General features: G+C 40.2%; 1 protein-coding gene across 1 annotated transcript in view; it reads right to left on the minus strand.

Annotated features, from left to right (window-relative positions):
- CNTNAP2 (contactin associated protein 2) overlaps window positions 1-26,762 on the minus strand; it is a 2,507,009-nt gene that overhangs the window by 183,636 nt on the left and 2,296,611 nt on the right. Inside the window, exon 16 of the mRNA XM_082257542.1 lies at window positions 11,801-11,971. Within this exon, the coding sequence (XP_082113668.1) occupies window positions 11,801-11,971 (171 nt within the window). The remainder of the gene's footprint in view (window positions 1-11,800; window positions 11,972-26,762) is intronic.

Consider the following 26,762-nt stretch of genomic DNA (forward strand, 5'->3'; position numbering starts at 1 on the left):
AGGGATGCCCCACCCATGACCCCAGGGATGCCCACCATGGCCACCAGGGATGGCAATCAGGGCTCAGGGAGCCCACCAGTGACCTTCCCATCAGTGCTGCCCGCCAGTGCCCTCCCCATCAGTGCTGCCCACCAGTGCCCATCATTGCCATCTATCAGTGCCGCCCACCAGTGCCCATTATTGCCCATCAGTGCCGCCTATCAGTGCCGATCAGTGGCACCTATCAGTGCCACCTATCAGTGCCCATCAGTGCCCATCAGTTCTGCCTATCAGTGCCCATCAGTGCTGCCTATCAGTGCCCATCAATGCCACCTATCAGTGCCCAGCACTGCCGCCTATCAGTGCCCACCAATGCTGCATATCAGTTCTACCTATCAGTGCCACATATCAATGCCCATCAGTGCTGCCTATCAGTGCCGCATATTAGTGCCACCCCATCAGTGCCACCCCATCAGTGCCACCCCATCAGTGCCTGCTCATCAGTGCCTGTCAGTTCGCCCTCATCAGCGCTCATCAGTGCAGGAAAAACATATCTATTTACCAAATTGTATAACAAAAACAAAAAAAATGTTTTTTTTTTCAGACTTTTCAGTCTTTTTTTATTTGTTTAGCAAAAAGGAAAAAAACCCAGAGGTGATCAAATACCACCAAAAGAAAGCTCTATGTGTGGGGAAAAAATTACATAAATTTGCTTTAGGTATAGTGTTGCATGACCGCGCAATTGTCATTCAAAACGCAACAGCGCTAAAAGCTATAAATTGGCCTGGGCGGGAAGGGGGAAAAGTGCCCGGTATTGAAGTGGTTAACAAAAGATTGCATTTTCTCCCTATGCACTTACACCACAAAATCAAAAATATCTGAAAGAACCAACGACCCCCCCCCCTTTTAAATATTCAATTGAAAAACACCTCTTTATTACATACACAAATAGAGCTAAAAATATATTTTTTTAATTGTTGTTTGTTTATGTAATAAAAAGCTGTTTTTAACTTTATGGCTGTGAGCTAATTATATTTTGTTAAAGTAATTAAGTGTTAATATTGGGTCCTCTGTGGTAGTTCATTTAGTGGTACTTTGACATTTTTTTGTTTTTTGGCTACGTTATTGTTCTTTCCATGTCACCACACACAGAAATACTAAAATACGTTAAAAAAAAAGACTTGCCTCTGAATGCATTAGTTTCCCACTATTTCACTGTCTTACCTCCAAAGCCATACACATTACCAATTTAAAGAACATAAAGTTTAGTGCACACATCACTGCCATAGGGATCTAGAGTTGTACAGATTTAATCACTTTATCATTAGAGACTTAACAGAACTGTGCTCCCACTTTTAATTTGCAACTGTCCATGTGGGAAGAAAAGACCACTGACAGTATTGGGATAGCTGTCTGCAGTTGACTTCTAAGAGTAATATATATCGTATGGCATCTGTGACTGGCTTATTTCTAATATTTCCCATATGTTATATTATAATGGAATCAAAACAGTTAATGCTTAACAAGAGATCTTGCTACGCTCAATATGGATATTATATAAACTATCAAGGGCAATAACCATGGTTAGCAATGAGGAAAAAGAAATGTAAAAATGAATAAATTATCATATATTATACATAATTTTACATCATATAATTAAGCTTCCTTGATTAAGTTGTTTTCCTCATTTATTATGCTACATTATTTGCCTTGTAAGGGCAAAAGTTTAATTATCAGTTGTGATTAGTTAAGAGCATGAAACACCTGCTTCCTGTAAGAGGTAGTGCCCAAATATCCAGACTCTTCATACTGGCAATAATTAAGAAAACAGTATGTGTCGGTGGTTATCATAGCCAATTGCTAGAACAGACATGTGGGGCTCTTGGCAGTTTGGGCAATCTTTTATCCACAGCTAAGCAATTTCCTCTTTTTATCTATATCATTTCAATATATGCGCATATTGATGTTTTAGTGTTTGAGTCAACTGACCCATTGCAACACACATCACTTATTCTACAATATACACACAAATCATTTTATTTTCTTTATATTCTGCTTACTTCTTGTGCATTTTATTGTTCCATAACTAGTATGAAGAGCTGGTGATTGCACCTAGAGTTGGAAGCTCCTCAGCTAGGTAAAAAAAAGGTGACTTTATTTAAAAATTCCCTTAATTGTGTGTGATTGACTTTGTCACAGCCTCTATGAATAAAAATTGATGACATACGGTTACTCTGATTTTGAAATATGAAACATGGATTGAGAGAAAAACTGGGAGGCTTCAAATAAGCCAAAGTTCTAATGCATCACAGTTTATTGAAGTTGTGTACAAAGCAATACGTTGTAAGGGCACATTCAATCCATGGGCAATGGATCTGCCTCTGGACAACAAACAACGTGAATAAGAGAAGACTCAAATTTAAATAAGAGTACTCTTCTATGTTTAAAAGACCTTAAATACCTGAAAGCAAGCACTAACCAGTGTTATATAGGGAAAACATAAAATATCCAACTTTCTTTTTACCCAAACTAGCCAGAAACAAACCTGAACCTGTTTATTCAGCTGGCCATTGTCTCCAAGGAAAGGTACACAAGTGATAAATAACTGTATTAACTGCCTGAAATTTCTCAACAGATGAATGTGGATTTCAATATTATTAAAACAAAATAATTCAATCTCATTGACCGTATTGCGAATCCTAAGGTTAATATATTATGACCATTTTAAATGTATTGATATCTATACAAGATATCATATTATCTAAAGAGATTCAGTCATAATTAAGAGAAGACTAGTAGGTCTGTGTTTTTCCTGGATTCATTGCAATAAGAAATATGTGTTTCATAATCTATACATTCTCAGAAGTATCATGGTAATAGTATAAGTGTGTACAAAATATTTTAGGAGTATAATTAATATTTTAACATTGATCGCTGGATGAAAATATATCTCTTTAGTCAAGGTTTTAATTTTTATTATATGCCATTTAAAAAAAAAATAAAAAATCATAAATGCAACAAACACCTTGAAGGGATATATTTATAAATTCTCTAAATACAGTACAATTACATGTTGGGATTAATCTAAGGATACAATTGGTTTATCTTATAAAAATTGAAACCAATAAATGCATTCTCTTCCCAGGAAACTTAAAAAAGGGATTTATAGTCTCAGAGTGCCATCTGGTGGACAAATTAAGCTTTTGTCTAGGCAAACAAGTAGTTAATTGGTAACATTTTTCTCCAATTACAGGTGGATAATTATTGCAAACTACACCCTTTCAAATGATCCCTAATTTTTGGGAGAATAAAAATGGAAGCTCAGAGTGAGACTGGATTAAATCTGTTCCATCTCAATTCTGGTAGTTCCCCAGCATCTAAATTTATGCTTTAGTCATATAAATTGAGGGATTCATTGTCAAAAATAAAGTTCAGTATCTGTGGTATATTATCAGTTTTACTGATATGTGTGTTGTTAGTGACTTAAAGTGTTACTAAACCCAGCACCCTGCATTCGCTATATCTGGCGCACAGTACACAGAACATGGAAATGCAATTATTTTAGTAAATATAAACTGCTAAATACCTTTCGTCATTAGCAGTATATAGCAAACTTATGACTTGTATCAGCGTCTGGTTGAAGCTTATAGGAGGAGTTTTCATTTTACTCTATGACTGTCCTATAAGGTTGCAGGACCCCTGACCCTCTGTCTGGACAGTGCTGATTGGCCCTGTGCTGATCACATGCATCTTCCCAAGAAAAAAAAAACTCTCTAGCAATACACACCAAACTGAGCATGTGCAGAGTGTCCCCAAGGCTCTTTTCTACCAGAAGATGGATTGGGGACAGTGGGAAAAGAGGAGGATAAGGAAAGACAGGACCAAACAGCCTTTTTACACAATGCTCACGATTATCCCCTTAGGTTTCACAGTGAGTATAACAAGCATGCTTTACTGCACATACAGACTGATTTTACTGTTGTGGGTTTAGTAACACTTTAATTTAGTAACAAATTTAATAAGTAAATCCTATTTTTTTCCTACTATCATAGTCCATACTTTCACACATTTTTTTGTGCTTAAAAGAATATTTGCATAGAGCATTTGCATACACATTTCAGGATTATTGGCTAGCATAACTATATTTATAACTTATTTTTATATTGGAGGCACTGCCATTCATCAGTTGATTAAATAATTGATATTACTGACTCAAATAATCATTCAAACATCCTGACAACTTATGCCAAAATAAATTCTTAGCGAGGCATTGACTGGCAATGAGTATGCAGGTTAGGCGTGCCAACACTTCACTGGCTGCATATTTGTTAAAGGTTGGTGACATACTGAGAAGTGAAGCAAGGGCAAAGGTAACAAACTCGGAGCTTGCACCCACAAAAAAAAAAAAAAAAAAAAAATCAGCAGTGGCAGCTCCAATGGTTTCCTTCAAGTACATTTAAAGGAAGTTATTAAGATTAGCCTTGAGGTTAGGATTAGTGTAGAGGTTTAAGGTTATGCATAGGCAATTTTATTTTTTATTAAAACAAAAAAGAGTTTATACTTACCTGCTCTGTGCAACAATACTGTCCCTTAGCTCTTCTTTGGGTATCCCATCACCCTTCTTCTTCTTAAGAGTGACTCTATAGCAATCTATGCGCTACGGGGGTCACCTGTGCAGGTGCGTGCCCATAGACATACACAGCACGGCTTGCCATTTCCCCCCACTCCCTTCATACAGGATTTAACTCCAATTGCTCCAACTTCTCTCAGTGTAGCATGTGAGAGCAGGAACAGGAAACAGAAGAGCTGCACCCAAGCACACTGTTGGATCAATAGAGGACTCAGGTAAGTGTTTGGGGGAGAATAAAAAATGCTATCAGACTTCTACTGTACGTAGATCTGCTATAGTACAATGCACATATACAAACAAAAACTCTTATTAAAATCCAGGTTTTTAAAAATATCGCAAAAAAAAAGTAGAACTACAGGCAAAACCTTTTTTTTTTTTTTTTTAATTTATTTTTTTATTTATATTTTCTATCATTGCGGAGATTTATCTTCACTTCTTTTTCTGTAGCCAAACAGGAAGTGAGAGGCAATCCATGAAAATTAAAGAATTCATTGGGGGCTCCCAGGTCACCAGTACTAGTGTCCCCATTGGAAGATTTCCCCTCTATTACTTTTCTGGCGACAACCCAAAATTTGGGATTTTATTTTACTTTCACTTTCAATGATAATGGTGAACAGGACAAACAGAGGGTGGATCTCCCTAACCGGGGCACAGACCGCAATAAAAACTGACAGGTGTTCTAATCCCTCTCCACTCTGTCCAATACTAAAAAAAAGTTTTGCCTTTAGTTATACTTTAAGGTAAAAAAAACACCTAGACTTTAAAAGCACTTTAATAGTCCCATTACCTGAGCCTCAGGGGTTTGCTACCAATTATTTGGTTTTGGGGAAATCATTGAAAATGAACTTAGAAAATTTACAGCTGAAGCACACATTGTAAACTACCAAAGCTACATACCCCAAAATATTTAACGAGGCAGAGACTCATAATTTAGGGATTATGTAAAAACAAGATCAGTAATGCTGTATATGTCATTCTTAATGTACATGGCAATGTTTTTCTTCAATTTCTTGTGGCTGATAAAAGATTCCGGTTTGACGCAAAAGGTCAATTCATTCTTATGATTACAGTTTTCAGGGAAATAAGCTTTTACTATACATATTGGCACGATACATAATAGCAGATAAAATCTAGTTAAATTATTCGATAAAAGGTCTTTGAAAAGCTCAGTGTGTGCCAGCCAACATTTTTAGCATTCCATTAAAGTTAGATGCCCAAAAGTAATTCTGCATCCCAGGATTACTAAGGTGTATAAAAACCTTGCCGTGTGACATTTGCTATTCACTAACTGTTCTGTAGATGTTAACGAGGGTGAAGCTGCAGAGGGAGTACCATGCTAAGCTGACTTAGGTGCCAATGCTGCAGGCACCAATTTAGAAGACATGCTTCCTAAAATAACTTTGTTTTGACCTATCTTTGTTTTAACATTGAAAGTACAAATATCTCAAGATAATATACCACCATCATATTAAAGTGGACCTGAACTCTAAAAATGAAGATTTGCCATGTCATAGGGAACATTTAGAAATGTTAACTGTGCCTAAGCAGTACCCTAAACAATGAACCTTATTACGTGAAAAACAGCAGGGGACTTTCTGGTATGTGAATTTGCCTAGGCATAGCTGTGCCTACAGTACTCCTTGCTGAAGCAAAATCCTACCTCTACCTACCAAGATGGCTGCCTCCATATAGACACACTGCAGAACAAGACATAGCAAGTTAATAATTGGGAAATATTAGTTATGAAGAGGGAGAGCACAGACAATACTTGTGACTAGTTCTTTGCCTCAGCTAGCCTTTTAACCGCTTGCCGACCGCCGCAAGTAGATATACTGCGGCGGTCAGCCCCGGCCCGGTATATATACGTCACTAGCCTGTGACCGGTTTGTGAGCCAATAGCGGGAGAGCGCGCGCCCGCCCCAGCTCGTTCGCTGAGGAGTCCGCGCGTGTGACCGGCGGACCCGATGTCCGCCGGTCACACTACGATCGTCGGTAGAGAGGGAGAAAGGCGGGTGGCTTATGTAAACAAGCCGCCTGTCATTCTCCCCTGTGTAAAAATGGAGATCAGACGGTTCTACTATGTAGAACCGTTGATCTCTGTTTTTACAATAGTAGACATGTCCCATCACAGTTAGAAACACGCCCCTAGGACACACTTAACCCCTCCCTCTCCAATACAGTTAACCCCTTCCCTGCCAGTGTCATTTTTACAGTAACAGTGCATATGTATAGCACTGATTACTGCAGTAATGTCACTGGTAACCCCAAAAGTGTCAAAAATGTCAGTCAAGGGTCCGATCTGTCCGCTGCAATGTCGCAGTCCCTCAAAAAAAATCGCAGATCGCCGCCATTACTCGTTAAAAAAAAACACCAAAAATGACAAAAATCTTTCCCTTTGTTAGTAAACGCAATAACTTTTGCATAAACCAATCAAAATACGCTTTTTGCGATTTTTTTTACAAACATATGTAGCATAAAACAAATTGGCCGAAAATGTTAAAAAATTTTGATTTTTACATTTTTTTGGGGAATTTCATATAAAAAAAATGTGAAAAATATTGTTATTTTTGCAAAATTTACGCTCTTTTTTTGTTTATAGCGCATGATCAAAAAAATCGCACAGGTGATCAAATACCACCAAAAGAAAGCTCTGTTTGTGGGAAAATAAGGACGTGAAATTCGTTTAGGTACAGCGTCGCACGACCGCGCAATTGTCCGCTAAAATCACGCAGTAAAAAAATTGCAAAAAAACCCCTGGTCAGGAAGGGGGTAAAATCTTCCGGGGCTTAAGTGGTTAAAATGTAGTTCCACTTTAAAAATACTTTTAGCCATAAAAAAAACTAGCAGAACACCCAATCACTGCTTCTTTTTGTATAATCTTAAAAGTCTGAATTTAAAGCGTATTTATGGTTAATATTTAAAATTAATATATTAGTTGCCACACTGAATTTCAATTATTTCCAGCCTACTCTGTTAATCTGATCAATCTTAAAGTTTAAAACTCACTTTGACAAAAGATACCCTGCCTCCTGAACTACAGAGGGAGTGAGAGGAGGAGTTTCAAGATCTGGGTCAGTACAAGAATCGCTACTTGCAGAAAGCAAGGTACCATGGGATATATAGTCCTTAGAAATTGAAAGTAAACAGCAGAGGAGAAGCTGCAAAGCAAGCAGGGCATCCAGAAAGTCGTGACCAGCAGACAGGCAGCCTTCCGTGAAAGGAGATTTTAAAGTAAGCTGTAATTAGTCACATAATTAGCCACATAAAATTAAAGAAAAACATTGCCATGTACAAAGCAGCTCTTCACCCTTAACCACTTAAGCCCCGGAGGATTTTCCTGCTCAAAGACCAGGGCCTATTTTGCGATTCGGCACTGCGTGATTTTAATGGAAAATTGCGCGGTAGTGCGATGCTGTACCCAAATGAAATTGACGTCCTTTTTTTCCCACAAACAGAGCTTTCTTTTGGTGGTATTTGATCACCTGTGCGATTTTTATTTTTTGGGCTATAAACAAAAAAAGAGCGTAAATTTTGAAAAAATAACAATATTTTTCACATTTTCTTATATGAAATTCCCCCCCAAAAAATGTAAAAAACAAATTTTTTTAACATTTTAGGCCAATTTGTTTTCTGCTACATATTTTTGGTAAAAAAATTGCAATAAGCGTATTTTGATTGGTTTGCGCAAAAGTTATTGCGTTTACTAACTAAGGGAAAGATTTATTTAATTTTTATTGTTTTTTTTATAAACTAGTAATGGCGGCGATCTGCGATTTTTTTTGCGGGACTGCGACATTGCGGCAAGCAGATCGGACCCCTGACTAACATTTTTTAACACTTTTGGGGGTACCAGTGACATTACTACAGTAATCAGTGCTATGCATATGCACTGTTTCTGTAAAAATGACACTGGCAGGGAAGGGGTAAACTTTATTAGTGACCAAGGGGTTAAGTGTGTCCCTAGGGGCGTGATTCTAACTGTAAAGGGGCGTGGCTTGTGATGTAACCACAGAGACATACGATCCTACATAGCAGGATCGTATGATCTCTGCAGTTACATCAGGGAGAATGACAGGCGGCTTTGTTTACATCAGCCGTCTGCCTTTCTCCCTCTCCAGCGGGAGATCGCGAGTGGCCGGCGGACTTCGGAGCCGCCGGTCACTCGCGCAGGGATGCCCGTGAACGAGCGGGGGCGGGACCGCGCCTCCGGCGGCGCGCACTCGCCCCCTGCAGGCTCCTGGGCGAGCGACATAGTACTACGTCGCTTTGCCCAGGAGGGGCTGACTGCCACAGTAAATATACTGTGGGCGGTCGGCAAGCGGTTAAAATAAAAAATGAAAAGCTAGCAGCTACAAATACTATAGCTGCTGACTTTTAATAATAGGACAGTTACCTGTCCAGGGATCCAATGTTGTCCTCACCCGATCCGGCTAACTGGCCGTCTTTGGGTCCAGGTGCTGACTTGTGACTTCACAGCTGGCTTCCACTACACATGTACGAGCAGTGCAGCACTTTGTGAATGGTCTTGCAGCATTGTGTGACCTGTCGTGTCCCAGAAGGCTGTGAGGGGGAAGGAGGGGGCCAAACTTTGCATGGATCGCTGCAGCGATTCAACCGGTAGTGGGAGTGAGTACCTGTCAAAACTAAGTATCTGCTCCCCCCAACAAAAATATGTGCCAAATATGTTAGATGTGGGGGAAGAGGGGAGGCAGACAATCAGAAAAGCAGTACTTCCCCTTTTGGGTGAAGTCCTGCTTCAAGATGACATATATAAAATGATTGATCTTGTTTTTACAAAAGTCCTAAATTACATGTCTCTGCCATGGTAAATGTATAAAAAACATTAAAATAAATAGCTTTTGTGGTTTACATTGTGTGCTCCAATTATAACATGTCTAAGTTTTCAGTGATTTCCTCAAAAACAAGAAATTGGTAGCGAACCATTAGGGTGCAATAAACGGGGCCATTCGCTCATATTGGATTGTCAAATATAACTATTGTTTGTTTTTTTATTACAATGATGATGCTATAAAATGAAAATGTGTGCTGTGAACATAGAACTACTGTAATGCAGGGCAGTATATAGTCATCAAGTACCAAGATTTGATTCCAAAGCATATTCTTCCACCTTGGCAAAAGAGAACAAGTCTCTGCTGTCCCAATAGCTGCAATATTTATAGTACTGTAGGATACTATATGATGATGAATACTTTATTCAGTACATTTTGTTATATAGTGGTTTACTGTTTTCACTAGTTTCTGAGTAATATGACATTCTGAGTATATAGGATACTGCGGGTATAGGATTGTGTATATGGGATTGTATGGTTGGGTTTTCTTTACTGTTTTTTTTGTTTTTATTGGTTGAACCAGATGGACTTGTGTCATTTTTTCAGCCTGACTAACTATGAGTAATATGACACAAGTAGCTAATATATATCTTTTTTCAGCAAACCTGTCACAAACCTGAATAATCCAAAGTAAACGTATGATAGAAAAAAAAATGGATAGCCAAAAATTGACCCCCTGACGACGTCAACGTGTGACGAAACGCATAAGAGGAGCTTGCGGCACGTCACGCCACTACGGACGGGGGGACGCAGCGGCCATTTTCTTGGTTGGTTACCAAGTTTAAACCAAGTGCATGGACTTTACCAGAGATGCTCTCTATATATCGGCTAAAGTAAGTAGCCATCTATTTGCTGAATCTTAACAAATACATGTGTGATAATATTACACTATGTGGAGTGTTCTTTTCACATGGCCTGTTAATCCATGAGAGGATCATTGGACCCATGGGAGAGAGGATAGCTGGGAGGTCTCATCCTGATATTATTTGCTTTCCTGCTGTCTATGATCCCTGTAACAAGGATCATGGAGATCTGGTAAGAGGCTGATTAAACCTGTTTGGTGGTAGCTCTCCTTCACGTGGTTTACAACATTAAGGATACACACTATTTGGGAATTGAGCACTATCTTTGTGGATTTCTTCCTTTTCCTGGAGAGACACATTCTTTTTGAATGAATATGATATGGACTTTGCAGTCATAAATTTTAAAGGACATTAGCGCTACACTTTTTTTCTTATAGCCAAAGATTGCCTTCCATAAAAAAAAAACACAGGTTAAAAAAGATCTTTAGTTCCGGAGTTTCATATGCAGCTTCAGTTAAAAGCAAATCTTAACTTTTCTCTAAAAAATTTCCAAACTTCTCCTCACCACAACCTACCGAACCTACCTATTGGTTGTGGTTGTTATGATGGGCAGCCCCACTGAGCAATAGGTAGGCACAGGAGGTGGGAAGGGGTAGGGTCAGAGCTTTGACAATTTTAAGAACACTTAGCAGTTATGGACTTTAACAAAATATATTAGGGAAAAACAATAAATGCTTTAATTTACTTTAAAGGTTAGTTTCTAAAAAAATGACATACTTACCTGCTCTGTGCAGTGGTTTTGCACACAGCAGCCCTGATCTTCCTCACCTCGGGTCCCTCTCTGGCACTCCAGTCTCCTTCCTCCTGCCTAGTGCCCCCATAGCAAGCAGCTTGCTCCCGAGCCGCTGCTCTGTGTGTCCATTCACACCCGGAGCATGGCATGGCCCCATGTCTGCTCTCTCCTCATTGGCTTACTGACTGTGGTTGACAGTAGCAGAAGCCAATGACTACCGAGGCTCTCCTGCACATCGCTGGATCGAGATAGGGCCTAAGTACATTTTAGAGAGGATTAGGGGCACTGTTGCACACAGAAAGTTTTTGTTACCTTAGAATGCATGAAGGTTTTTTTTTGTTTCAAATAGAGTAGGGAAGGGTTAAAAACCCTGCCAGGTTTTTGTTGCTGCCTGTGTCCTTGTTGTGTTGAATTACCCTCACAGTGTCCTGGTCACCATTATCACTGGGACAGAAAGTGATGGGACATTTGTCACTGAGAAAAGGAAATGAGAATAAATCTTCCAATAGGGACACCTGTTGTGCAGACTATTGTCTCAGCTGATTGTCTCAATGACAGAAAGTAATAAAAAAAGCTACACAATGGGACGACACACACAAACAAAAACTGGCAGTGATTTTACCCTTCTTGTCTATATCCTAAGCAAAAAGATAAGTATTGGCTCTACATACGTATGGTTAAAGAAAATAAGAAGTGCTAACAGACTACACACACACACATTAAGCAAGAAGAAAAAAAGACTTACATTTTAGTTCTATCTTTATAAAGTCTGTGTTTCCTCTATTTTCTACAAATACTCCATCAGGAGCAGAGGTCTTAAAGTAAAAGGAAATATCAGCGCTGGTTTCTCCTTGGAATGTAGAGAAATGAAGGAAAGAGTTTGGTGCGATGAAGGAGACTGCATTCCAGTAGTTTTCTGTAGGGTGACACAAAGGGGAAAACCATTTAGCATTGACAAGAAAGCATATAAATTCCTTTAGAATGATGCATTAATGACTTCTAAACCTTTTAAACTTAAAGTAGTTTTGAAAATACATTGTTTTAAATACTTTCTGCTTAGGTTCAGAAATATTCTTTTTTACCTTTTTTAGAAAGTTAAAAAGCTCTGTGACCATGCATCCCTTCTTACCGATAGTGTGTGAGTGTGTGCGTGGGGGGAGGGGGGTGAGGGTGGTTACAGGATGCTGTGCAGACACACATTGTGCCTGTATTCCATAGTCTGTTCAGCCTAAGGCAAGATGCAGGCTGTACTTGAGCTGGGGCTGTGATTAGGAGGGGGTGTGTGCCAAAGGCAGGCTGTGATTGGTCGGGGACCATGGTGGCTGAACAAACTACCCAATACAGGCATGATGTGTTTTTGCACAGTATCCTGTACCTCTGAATGGCCAGCCAAAGTTTGAAAACTGACCATGCAAGAGCAAATCAGCTTCTGCACTTTATGAGGTCAGTTTAAACAAGGAAAAGGGATAACTGGCAGGATTAACCAGGTACTTCAGATGGACTTCTTAATGATAGAGACTGTAATTTATCAAAAACACATACACACTATGTGAACACAAAAAAATTAGGGTAACCTACACCTAACACATTAACAAAATGTACACCTAACCTTAACCAATAGGGCATGCCAACGTAACTAAATCAAATGCTAATAAGTACATATATATTGTCAAGAATTAAAAAAAGCTGATCCCAAGTAGTCTAGCCTAGGTTAAACACTTGAAGACCAGGCCTATTATTACACTTTTTGTTTACATGTAAAAATCTGTAAAAATAAGTTACTTAAAATCCCCAAACTTTATACGGTACATAGTTTTTAGTAGATGCCTAAGAGAATAAAATGGTGGTCGTTGCAATTTTTTATGGCACACTGTATTTGCTCAGTGGTTTTTCAAATGAAATGTTTTGGGGAAAAAATACACTTTAATGAATTTTAAAGCGAAAAAATGCAATATATATCTTAAAATTTTTTGGTAAAATATAGATGTTACGTGGAGTAAATAGATACCTAACATGTCACTCTTTAAAATTGCCCCCAGATCTCTCCTCTACTCTTAAAAGCATGAGATAAAAAAAAAATAACATTGATCTAATGCTGTTCAGAAAAAAATGGCAGTGTTTACATTTTCCCTAACCAGAAGTGATGAAAATGCTGGTTGCTTCCAGTCTCCTAGACCATAGAGGTGACATAGATGATCCAGTTCCTAAACACTTCTATTGCAAGCCAGCACAACCGCCGGATCAGATCCTGGGCCCCCCGCCATGACCCCAGAGAGGCAACAGAGAGCAGAAGGAGACCCTCTTCTGCTGCCTGTAAAAGCGATCCAGCAGCTAATTAGTCAAGAATTGTATTTAATTTGTAGGTTGAAGAAAATAATACAGGGTTATGGCTGAGCTCTGCAGCCATAACTCTGGTATTACCAGCACTAGATGACCAATAACCCATACCAGTCTGATAACCTAGAACAAAATATCACTGTTTTAACTCCTTTATTTTGGTTTATTTTTGGTGGACACCAGAAGCTTTACATATTATTTTCCTGTTTAAACTGATTTCTTTATTCTCACTGCTGCTGGGGGGGGGGGGGGGGGCATTAAAAAAAGTAGCCCAGAGTTAGGCATTAACCAAATCTTAAAGTGTTACTAAACCCATTACAGTAAAATCAGTCTGTATATTCAGTAAAGCATGCTTGTTATACTCACTGTGGACCTAAGGAGGTTAATCCTCCACATTGTGTAAAAAGGCTGTGTGATCCTAGTTTCTCTGATCCTCCCCTTATTCTACAGTCCCCAATCCATCTTCTGATAGAACAGAGCCTTGGGGGCACTCTGCACATGCTCAGTTTAGTGTGTATTGCTGGAGAGTTTATTTATTTTTTCTTGGGAGGGTGCATGTGATCAGCATAGAGCCAACTAGCACTGTCCAGACAAAAAGTCAGGGGTCATGCAGCCTCATAGGACAGTCAGAGGAGAATTAAAACTCCTCCAACAAGCTTTAACCAGTGTTCGGCCGGACACTGATATAAGTAAATAGTCACTAGAAGTTATATACTGATGATCAGAAAAGTTATTTAGCAGTTTAAATTTACTAAAATAATTGCATTTCCATGTTGTGTGTACTGTGGGAGACCAGATATAGTAAATGCAGGGTCCTGGGTTTAGTAACAATTTAATACTATATAATGTAAGCAAAAAAAGCAAAAAGCCAAAATTGCCTCAGAAACAACATTAAGGTAAACAAAAAAGTTTTGAAAATATGAGCTCACTTAAAATACACCAGATCTTCCATTTACCCTTAAAATCCAATTTTATTTATGCCTGTACCATATTTTGGAATTGCTTGCATGCAAAACCCCACATTGAAAGCAAAGTACTACAATAAAATTGTAAATCAGATATTTTATCTTCCTTTGCCTTAAGTTTCAGAACTTTGATTTTAGTCTAAAGCATCAACAAATCAGTGTGCCATCATTTCAGAGGAAGGTGTGTCAGAGAAATAAATTACAAATGGAGAAATGCAATGGAGTCCTTGCAGCAACTCTACATTTAGAACCTTGGACTGTGTTTAGCAACCATCATGAGTGGAAAGAATCTCTTATTTCATTGCAAACCAACAGTTTTCATCTGTCCCTCTAAAAATCAGGAGTGAAAAGAATAAAAAGCTCATTTTTATGTCATTTGTATTTTATGTTGACCTAGCATGGAAGAAAATATCAATTTGATGCAGAAGCTTTAAATCACCTAAACTTTATCATAAAGTCAAGCCGAGATGGATGGCGGGACTTGTTTTCATCGCCAGTTTTATGAAACTTTAAAATCTGCTTTGAAAAGATCTCGCTTCTTTATCAAAACAAAAAGAAAATCCTGCAGTGAGCATCAATATCACAACCAAGGTTAGTGTAAGACACAAATTACTCTTATTATTTCGCAGTAAAAGAAAGAGTGAAACATATTAACTGTGACCCTCTTTGTAAAACAATAAAACAATCCAATTTTTTTAGGTTTATGATATGACTACATCAATTTCTAAATACAACAAAGCACATGTATTACATATTGGGCACCATGTCCCATAGCAGCCAGCGCAAAAATAAATTCATACACGGCTTTCCGTTTTTTTTCTACTGATATTAAAAAATGATAATACTGTCACTGCTTAACTCATTAGCACTATAACTTAATACCGAATCTAATAGCAAAACTGAAATTAAGTATCTAGCGTTTTACCTTCAGTAAACACTCAGGGCTCAGATCCAAGAGAAAAGAGAAATGCATATTTAAAAATACAAATGCATTAAAATTTTACTTGTTAGAATTTTGTAATTGTGATCTGTGCACCCCTTCCAGATAACATAGCCTTAAAGACCACACCCTCTCTGTTGCACTTAAAGTTAACCCCTGCTTTGCCCATGTATAGTAAAGCAAGAGTTAGTGGCTTTCTCAGTAGACGTGTCATGCCTACTCCTAGAGAAGGTGGTCGGGCACTATAGCTGGCTCTGTATTCTTCACCTATAGCAGCCCCCTTTCCCATAAGGCCAGCAGGCCTATCAGTACTCGGTTGCCCCCGGGTCTTATACACAATGTTGTGTACGTAAAACAATTGGCGCTAACCAAAACAGACCTGCGCGAATGGAGTGATATTTGACAACACAAATGTGAATAAATATGTGTAAATATATATATATTATGGGAATTGCTTCCACACTGCGAGCCGCAATAATAAACGTAAAACGTGAACTGTGATGAACAAAGGGTGAAAATTGCGCTTAGCAGTCACTGAAAAAAGTGCTTTAGTGCATAAATATTGTATATTAAAATATTAAAATGCAAATGGGATATTGTTTATCACAATATATAATAAACGAACATTGGTGACTCATGTGGTTCAAAAAAGTCCTTAAAGTGCTCAGTGCAAACTGTGTCTTCAGCAGCAAGATTAGGTAATATGGGAACCTTCACCAAAAACACCTCCACCCAGTGGTAAGACAATATACCTCTTACCAGACAACGATGACCCCTTAATTATAGGGGGTCAAAACCGGCATTAATCTCCACATAGGCTCAAAATGTTCCTCAGCGCTGTCTCTGCTTAAAGGATATTGGTCCAGATGCCTTTAAGAAGCTTCGGATCTCCGAGCATCATAATGTAAAAGAACAAAGGAAAACTCCAATGGTGTAATAACGTCATATATTGGGGTTTAATGATAGAATTGCACTTACATCAAAAGCAGTTATTCAACGCCTGGAAGTACAATAAAGCTGATCGGGTGGATGGGACGCCGCTTACGCATCTGCGCGCCACCTCACCGGAACTCTACGGTCTCACGTGTCCCGACGCACGTTTCGTCAGCCGCGCTGACGTCATCAGGGGATCATGATCGAAGGTTAAGGTCAAGGCACAGGAATGAGGCAGGTGAAAAGGAAGCTTGAAACAGTATCACAAGCATGACATTAAGGGCTTGGCAAGATTAACACAGGTTTGGACTCCATCCAAAGGCTGTGTCTATACCAAACACCCTGCAGGTGGACAGTCAGACAGGGAGAATGCAACTCCGCAAAAACCGAAATGCTGGAATGAGACCAGCAGCTGACATGGGACAGGGGTGTTACACTCTCCTGAAAGAAGCTTACTTAACTTCTCTTGGTTACCCCACCTTTCATGCAAACGTGGCAGCATATGACTCACTCTATTTTATTCCAAGCAACAGCATCAGTGCTTCATGATTGGATGCTCAGGTATCCCACACTATCACAAGGCAGATGAGGAAGCCACTAGCTCATCTTACAGTATTTCTTAGAGTATGCTTTCTGTAGCAGGGTTCCTTTAAAGGTTGCTAGGGGTTCCTTGAGCAATAAGCAACTCTGACCAGTGACCATCACACTAATTTTCTGTGAAGTGTAGATATAGTAAATATTTTTCAGGGGGTCCCCAAGCCTGGAAAGGTTTCCCCATAATAGTTCCACCCCACCTAGCAGTCCCACTCTGTCATGCTATGCAAAGAACATCTAACAAACAGATAGATAGGTAGGAGATAAATAGATAGTTACATAGTTAATCTTGTGAAAAAAAGACACAAGTCCATCTATTTCAACCAATAGAAAAAAAATAAGTAAATAGAATACATTGAAAACTACCATATGCACAATCCTATATCCACAATTAATCCATAGGAAGGCAAAATAAATAAATAAATAAATAAATAAATAAATAAATAAATAAAACCCAATAAAGCATGGTCCAATTTGCTCCAAAGGGGGAAAAATACATTTCTTCCTGATCCCCCAGAAGGCAATCAGATATTCCTAGACCAACACTCCCTGGTGTTATTACCTACAGTATAGTATCCAGTTATATTTTGTACATTAAAGAATGCATCCAACTCTTTTTAAAACAATATACTGAGCTGGCCAGACAGAGTTCTTGAAGGAGTCTATTCCACATTCTCCCAGCTTTTACTAGTGTAGGACCCAATAGTGTACTGGAAGTTAAGTACAGGTAAATGTATTGACTCATGGTAATTGTAAGTCTGGAATCTGGGTGAGGGTTTATTACAGGTCAGGCTGGATGACTCACATAGGCAGGTCTCTGGCGCCTCCCCCTGGAGGACAGGAGGGTTGATCTGCATACTTAGAAGAACTTGGTCAATCCCCAGGCAGTGGGCTTGGCAGGGTGGCTGAGCCAGCCCTTAAAGGTGGATGAGTCATCCCAGCAACTAGAGCTCGGGTGAAAGAGGGAGTGCTGAGGAGGCTGTCGGTGGCCTAGAAGGGGTCTCATAGGTCTAGGGGTGACCCTAGCTCAAGGCTGGGCTCAGGCTGGCTCAGGGGGAATCCATTCAGCAGGGTGGTTTGACATGGAATCTTGCCTGAAAAGCAGCAGGAGCAAGGAGGACTGTGTGAGTACATCAGCACACCCAGGGACATTCAAGGGGAGAGACTGCCTAATGTAGCAAGTTTTCAAAAAGAACATTGCTGTGCTTAACCCTTTATTACCTTGTCCTGGGAGATCTTTAGAATAGTCAGGAGGGCTGATAATGCCTGCAAGCAGTGTAGCTGGGATTAGTTCTAGACAAGGAAGAGGATACACTCCTACATGCAGTTTGCATCACATTTTGTGCTATTTCCAGAGGGGCTGGGAGCTCCGAGTCTGTAAAGGACTTTTGCTTCTAAAAATCCACTAAGGACTGTGTGAGGAAAGGAGAGAAAACAGTCAGGGATCTTTTTGTACAGAGAAAGACGTTTACCCCTGTTGTTGTTCTTGATTCAATTTGGGCATCCCATAAATCCCTTCACCCATCCGAGTTGTTAACCCTAATAAAACATAAAAACAAAGCCAGGGAACTGACTTCCTGTGTCTGGATGCAAGCGGAGAATGTGTGTTGCCTGGCTGTAATGGAATAAGAATGCCAGTTACCAGCAGCACCTATTGGGATAGTGCTACACTACGAAGAAGCCTTTCCCTATGTAAAGGTTAAATCTCTTTTCCTCCAGACCTAAAGAGTATCCACTGTCCTCTGTAATGACCTAAAAGAGAATAACTCAACACCAAGTTCACTATGTGGACCACTTGTGTATGTACACATGGTAAAGATAGATAGATTAGATAGATTAGATAGATGGATTAGATAGATAGATTAGATAGATAGATTAGATAGATAGATTAGATAGATAGATTAGATAAGATAGATAGATAGGTAGTAAAATCATGTAAACCATGCAATTATGTGCATCATTTGCATACACTAGCTGCCGCTGTAAATCAAACTTGCAAAATGTAACGTATAATAATAAAATAGCCCAGTCTGTGCGTCTCAGTCCAATATATTATACATTCAGCAGCGCTTATACACACACCCTTAGTGTGTGCAAGTATAAGTGATAAGCCTCTGAAGCAGTTCAGAACCTGCTAAAATGATTGTATAGTCCACGCATCAAATGGAATTAACCACAGTCTGCAAAATTCCTCCTCAGATGTTAGGCACCAGTGATTCCACACAAAGTACACCAAAGCCTTCACCACACCGACTGTGCTCCCCTATGCAATGGACACTCACCAAATTGCCTTTAAAATACAGCCTTTATGCATTAGCTGCATGAGCCCTTGCTTCTGGTTAGTCTACCGTCTCCAGAGTCTGTCCGTCCACCAGGGATCACCACCAGGCTCCGTATCTCCTCAGTTCAATTTGCAAGTAAACAACAGGAAGCGGGACATAGCGTAATACTGTTTCAACTTTATTAATATGCCATATTCCCATCACCCTTCAATAAATGTGCTTACATTTCAAATACCCTTTGCACGCATATCATAGTAAAATAGAGACTTGGAAGGTACCGCTGCTCGCCGTCCGCGAGCCCCGGCGTCTCCCTACTACGGGATGTATCGCTCCTGCGGCTGACCGGCGAGTTCCGGAACTCCAGCGAGCGCCTCCCTCTGTCTCCAAGGTAGCAGCATACGTGCGTTTTACTTGCAAATTGAACTGATTGATTTTACTATCTATTTTATTTATTTTTTTAGTGGATATATTTTATAATTGTGATTTTATACATCAAACACTGTTTTATCTATCTGCAAGTGCCGGGCGGGTGGTTGGAGTTTTTTAGCATCAGACACCTTTTAAAGATAGATAGATAGATAGATAGATAGATAGATAGATAGATAGATAGATAGATAGATAGATAGATAGATAGATAGATAGATAGATAGATAGATAGATAGATAGATAGATAGATAGATAGATAGATAGATAGATAGATAGATAGATAGATAGATAGATAGATAGATAGATAGATAGATAGATAGATAGATAGATAGATAGATAGATAGATAGATAGATAGATAGACATGTAAAGGCAAAAAGGCGTAAAGGTCTAATCTTCAACTGAAATTAGACAGTCAACACCAACCAGATCTATGCCTGGTCCTCAAAGTATAAATGGGCCCCAAGCTCCCAGATCTGCACAGTCTGCACAAATAGTATGTCAAGCCCCTGACCTCAGCTCAGGAAATGATGAAGTCTCATAACAAAGTCTGCTTCTTTATACTGCTAACACCTTTTATAAGTTACCTGAAAGATCACCCTTAGCCACTGCACACAGACAGTGAACAGAATATGAAAGCCTATTTGCCAGCTGGCAGTTCTATAAGAAATAAGAAAAGAAACTTGAACTGTATTTATCACTATTAATTCTAGTGCACCTGCAAATCATCTCAATGAAGGAATAATTTTGCTAGCCCTAAACAAAACTCTCAATCTCTCTGTTGTCTGCATCTCCTAGAACACAAATAAAAACCTATATGCTGGACAGGAACAATAGCACTTCTAGGTAGAAAATAATATACAACATATTCATTATACGTTTTATAGTCTGACTTAAGCTATATATTAAAAAAGCTGCATTGCTGCAGACATTCCTTTTTTCCTTTTTTATGCAGTATACACCTAAGAAATCTCTTTATTTAAGCTCACATTTAGTCGGGAAAATGAAGTGATCGGATTTTCAAAAGAAAAAATACCATACTGTGTAGAAAAGTTATAGATGACATCCATAGAGAAAAAAGTATTTTGTGTATAGTATACAAATACGATAAATTGTTATAATAAATGTGCCCTGTTAGGTAATTAGGGGTTGATTTATCAAAGGTAAATCGGCTGTTCACTTTGCAAGGGAATTTGCCCCAGAGCTTAGTGAATGTGGGGAAGGTACACTTTGCAAAGAATACCCATTCCCATGCAAGGAAACAAAAATGGCAATTTTGCTAGCACGTGATTGGATAATGGAAGTGGGTAGAGCTTTACCTCATTCACTAAGCACTAGGACAAATCCCCTTACAAACCACATAGCCTACCTTTATGTTTATTATTTAGGTTTACTAGCCTTTATACCTATATTATAATCTGAATGTTACTTTTTTACAGTGGGGCCAGTGTGCTGTCATTGTGCAGGTAGCCAAGTCATTAGCCTACTACTAGCATGTAGTATTGGAAATCTCTTTACAGAGAACATATAAGGGTTTCATATGAAGGATTTGTTTCCCATAGCAGGTCTGTGTCCCAAGTAGGGATGAGGCTCAGGTCCACTGCCACCACAGTTTTATGGGGAATTCCTTGGAATTTCAAAGTTTACAAACCACAAACTTTTTTTCTAAAAACGATTTGCCACCAAAAATAGAACAAGGTGTAGCGCAGTGCATAGCCTTTAGCCTGGTCAGTTAAGTCACAAAAGCCAAAAATTTGAGGCAATGTATAAACCAGCTCCCTTTCTTTCAAAAGGTGGACTCACAGCAGTGGTATTGTTAGAGGTGTTGGACCTGCTATTTTAAGTTTTCAGGACAAGCTTTCTGGCTGTTCCATTCTTCTTGGTCCAAGCATTACTGATACACAAAGGTTTTACAAAAAGAAAAATCTGCAAAGACAACAATATTTGCAGAGGTGCATGCTCAATATTTTATCTCTTGCATCAAATAGGAATACCATTCCTGATTTTAAAGGTTTTCGTTTCCTGTATTTTTTTTAAAGTTCTCTTTAGCAACCAAATCGTGGTCTTCTTCATACTGTGCATGTGTGCCATGAACCCATTCAATTCTGTGGGTCAGTCAATCTCTAAGGAACTGCTATGGACTGCTATGGACATGGCTACACCAGGGGTCAAGTCCTAGGAAAAAAGTGTAGGAACTCACCCAAGATTACCACCCCCAAACGCAAAAGTAAAAAAAAGTGTGTGTTCGTGTGTATATATATATATATATATATATATATACCTCTTGAGGAGCGAGGGCCACTTTAGCGACTTGGTAACCGCTTGCTGGCCATAATGAGCGGAGCGGGCAGATCAGATGACAGGTTTGTGTCAGAATATGCAGAGCAGACATGGACACAGCCTTCTCTACTCTATGGGCCCTCCAATCTGATCTGCCCAGACAGAAGGGGACGAATCCCCTTCTGTTTTTTTAAGTGGATCAAATTGGGTTCCTGCAGGTATCGCTGGCTGCTGCTGTCCCCCAGGCAGGTATGGCTGGTGGCTGCTAACTGGCATTCCTCCAGAGCTGTTACTGGTGGTGGGTACTGCTGGCTGGTACTACTGGTGGGTACTGCTGGTGGGTAATGCTGGCGGGTGCTGCTGGCTCATACTGCTGGTGGGTTCTGCTGGCTTGTACTGCTGGTGGCTACTGCTGGCGGGTACTGCTAGTGGGTACTGCTGGCGGGTACTGCTAGTGGGTACTGCTGGCAGGTACTGCTAGTGGGTACTGCTGGCTGATACTGGTGGTGGCTACTGCTGGTGGGTAGTGCTGGTGGGTACTGGTGGTGGCTACTGCTGATTGGTACAGCTGGTGGGTACTGCTGGCTGGCGCTGCTAGTGGGTACTAGTGGTGGCTACTGCTGGCGAGAACTGCTGGCAGGTACTGCTGGTGGGTCCTGCTGGTGGGTACTGCTGGCAGGTACTGCTGGCCAGTACTGCTGGTGGGTACTATGGTGGGTAACGTATACATTGAGTTGCAAATTTTCAGTACGGGCGTGCTTTATATCAGTTGGAAACAACATCATTAAAACCCTGGATCTGTCACCTATTTCTTTGCAAAATAGACTTGATTTATATTTATATGGATTTTGCTCATTAGCACTAAGGGTCCTTTCACACGGGCGGTGAGCCTGACGGAGTCTGTTTTGCCCAGCGGGGATTGATCCTAGAGACTGAGCTGTCAGATCCCGACTCTCCTCTATGGGGAAATCGGATGAGAACAGACCGCCTGTCCGTTTTCATCCGATCTTATCCGATCCGATCCTCCGGATTTCACGGACAGGATCGGATTGGATAGCAGTGAGTGTCAGCAGAGATGTCTCCATAGGGCTGCATGGAGCATCCGATCTGGTCCAGATCGGAAAGCCCATGTGAAAGGGACCAAAGGCATATCTCTTTTGGTCCCCCTATTTCTTTCTCTCTCTTTCTCCTCGGTTTCTTTTTATTTTGTCCCTCTTTCTCCCTCTCTACAGTATTTCTCCTCTCTCTCGCCCCTCCATTCTTTCTTCTCTCTTTCACTTTTTTTTTTTCTCCCCCATCCCTCTCTCTCTTTCCATCTGTCTCTTTATATCGCTCCATTTCCATCTCTCTGTTTCTTTCTCTTCTCTCTTTCTCTCTTCCTACCTCTCTTTCCTTCCTTTCTCATCTCTCTCCTTCCCTCATCTGTCAATTCAAATTCAAATTAGCTTCATAGTCAGGACCAAATACATTTTAGCATTGCCAAAGCAGTTGAGTTTGTGATGGTGGGGGAGGTTTGGTAATGGGTAATATAAAGGGGAATGGGGGGTGAGTCTATGTAAAGGATTTTTAAGTCCTCAGTTTTTTATGTCCCTCTCACTCTGTGACATGCTGTCACATATTGTGCAGCTATTCTCACCATTGGCTCCTCTTCTCCCAGTAGGATTTGGAGTTTCCTCTTCTCTTCTATAGAATTGAACTCCGGGATGAAAGCAGAGAGTCTCTGGAAGTGAGTGTCCCTCACTGATGAGTACTTAGGGCACTGTAGCAGGAAGTGGTCCTCGTCCTCCAGGATCCCCTGGTCACACTGCTGGCACAATCTTCTCTCCCTGGGCTTGTAGGTCTGTCTGTGCCATCCTAACTCGATTTCCAGGCTGTGGGCACTCAGTCTGTACAGGCTGAAGGTCTGTCTGTTTTTGGGCTCTTGTAGCACCTCCAGGTATGGGGCCAGTTTGTAGTCTCTCTGCAGTGACTGGTAAACAGTTAGTTTCTTGGAGTTTGTTATTTCATTTCTCCATTCTTCAACATATTTTTCTTCTGAATATTTCATTATGTTTTTTATTTGTGATTTTGTCAGGTCGAATTGTTGGGAGTTTGGGATAGGCAAGGCGCTGATGAGTTGTTGCAAGCCGCGAGGCTTGGGCAGGTTCTTATTGGTCAGTAGGGCCTTATGATGGTACGAGTCAGGACTGCTTTTTTGTAGATGATCCCAGAATGATAGCGCCCTCTTTTGTGCTGCAAGAAGTAAGGGAAATCTGCCCAGCTCGGACCGGCAGGCCCTGTTGGAGGTGCTCCGGTGGACTTGGAGGAGTAGCTTGCAGAATTCCAGATGGAATATTTCTGTTGGGCTGGAGTCCCATTGTGATTGGTCTGGGTAGGGGACAGGACCCCAAACTTCACTGCCATATAGAAGGATTGGGGTGATGACGCTATCAAACGCTGTCTCTCTCTCTCTACCTCTCCTTCCCTCCTCTCTCTCTCATGTCTCTCCTTCCCTCCTCTCTCTCTCTCTCATGTCTCTGCTTCCCTCCTCTCTCTCTCATGTCTCTCCTTCCCTCCTCTCTCTCTCTCATGTCTCTCCTTCGCTCCTCAATCTCTCATGTCTCTCCTTCCATCCTCTCTCTCTTTCTCTCTCTCTTACCTCCCTGGCTCCCTCTGCAGAGCCGATGTTTCCTGTAGTGCTCCTGTGCCCAGTCACAGGCAGCGGCGGAGTTCATTTGGTATCAATCCGCCTGTGAAAGCAGCCGGCGCTATACAGGAAGCATCGGCTCTGCTTCCTGTAGTGCTGGCTCAGTTTACAGTGATGCTTGGGGATGGCGGGTCAGGCCGTCGTCCCTGTTGTAGAATAAGTACAGCAACGCCGTTCTCATGTGTTCCCGCAGGACTCGAGCCCTGGGCTACACATAGTAATGAATAGAGTCATGGTAGGCATACAGAGTGTAAAAAGGAGCCAGATGGGAACTTGTCAGGTGAAAGATTAATTTAGGCTGTTTACACTTGCAGTTTGGGGTGGACGGTGGTAAAACACATGGTTGAGCAAGTTTTCATTGACCACAACTGCTCCCCCTTCAGGTGCAAAGACAGTGGATAGGGGTGTACTTATACCACAGAAGCAATGCTTTGCATTGCGACATGGCAAAAATTAAACCTCTGTCACTTTTGGAAGGCAGTTCTGGCACTATAAAAATTAGAATTGTCCTTTAAAGCAGACTTTGCACTAAAATACAAGGTCAACTTGTATGGCAGCCCCCTGCTCCCTGCTTACAAAATGCTTTAATGCACCTGGTTATACATTCTGACAGTATAAAAAATGTGCATACAATATGTAAAACAGAATCGACAGAAATCAATGAAATACATCATTGTAAGGGCACAAAATGATTCTCCTTTGTAGGGAATGTAGGAAGAAAAATTCACAAGCAGTACTAATTATTCAGTGGCGCAATATCCATGTATCAATTATATGCTGCTTTATTGTGACATGTATAGCTGATAACATGGGTCTAGTTAAAAATAAAATAAAGTAAATCAGCATGCTTTTTTTTTATAAGCAAATAAAAGCAGCAACTGATTTTATTTGCACTTATTTATTAGGGTATGTTTTGTCTTAGCTGAAACTTCTATCAAATAGTTGCTTACAGTTGACGTGTTTACAGTGAATAAGCAACACTGCTTTCAGTGTACCAATAATGTAGCAATTGGAGTGAGCCAAGGTGACAAAGCAATGACCCCCAACATCCTAGCTTTTACTGTGATAAAAGAATATACACTTCTTTCTTTTCATTGCAAGTATTTCACCTAAAAAGAAACACATTTTGTAGAGAGATTTTGGGTAAGTCTTATTTGTTTTAAAGTTTTTAAAATATTGTTTATAATATATTGTCAAATACTGTGTATATATACACAGGTGCATCTCATAAAATTAGAATATCTTAAAAAAGTTAATTTATTTCAGTAATTCAATTCAAAAAGTGAAACTCATATATTTTATATAGATGCATTACACACAGTGATATATTAATAGCATTTTTTTTTTAGTTTTGAAGATTATAGCTTAATGCTAGTGAAAACCCAAAATTCAGTATCTCAAAAAATTAGAATATTACATAAGACCAATAAAAAAAGGATTCCTAATACAGAAATGTTGGCTTACTGAAAAGTATGCCCACGTACAGTATAATATGCACTCAATACTTGGTTGAGACTCCTTTTGCATGAATTACTATATCAATGTGGCGTGGCATGGGGGCGATCAGCCTGTGGCGCTGCTGAGGTGTTATGGAAACCCAGGTTTTTTTGATAGTGGCTTACAGCTCATCTGCATTGTTGGGTCTGGTGTCTTTCATCTTCCTCTTGACAATAGCTCACAGATTCTCAATGGGTTTTAGGTCAGGAGAGCTTGCTGGACAATCAAGCACAGTGATACCATGATCATTAAACCAGGCATTGGTACTTTTGGCAGTGTGGGCAGGTGCCAAGTCCTGCTGGAAAATTAAATCAACATCTCCATAATGCTGGTCAGCAGAGGGAAGCATGAAGTGCTGTAGAATTTCCTGGTAGAGGGCTGCGCAGACTTTGGACTTAAAAAGGACACAGTGGACCAACACCAGCAGATGACATGGCTCCCCAAATCATCACAGACTGTGGAAAATGTTGCATTTCATTTTTGGAAATTAAGGTCCCAGAGTCTGGAGGAAGAGGCACAGAATGCAAGTTGCATGAGGTCCAGTAAGAAGTTTACACAGTCAGTGATGATTTGGGGATGCCACCTGGGAGACCTCACTCCTTTATTTATACTTAGCTGTCATCCGATCTGTCATTTGGCAAGCAGTCACTGGGTTCAGTTCGTGTTGATAGTCAGATGTTTTTTTTGGCGGGTCAATGATCATTGTTCTTCGTTATTGAAATGGATCTGCATTGCTGGACCATGTGTTTGAATATTGAATTCACACCGT

This window comes from Pelophylax lessonae, assembly GCF_965119305.1.
Source record: "Pelophylax lessonae genome assembly, chromosome: 5".
NCBI lineage: Eukaryota > Metazoa > Chordata > Amphibia > Anura > Ranidae > Pelophylax > Pelophylax lessonae.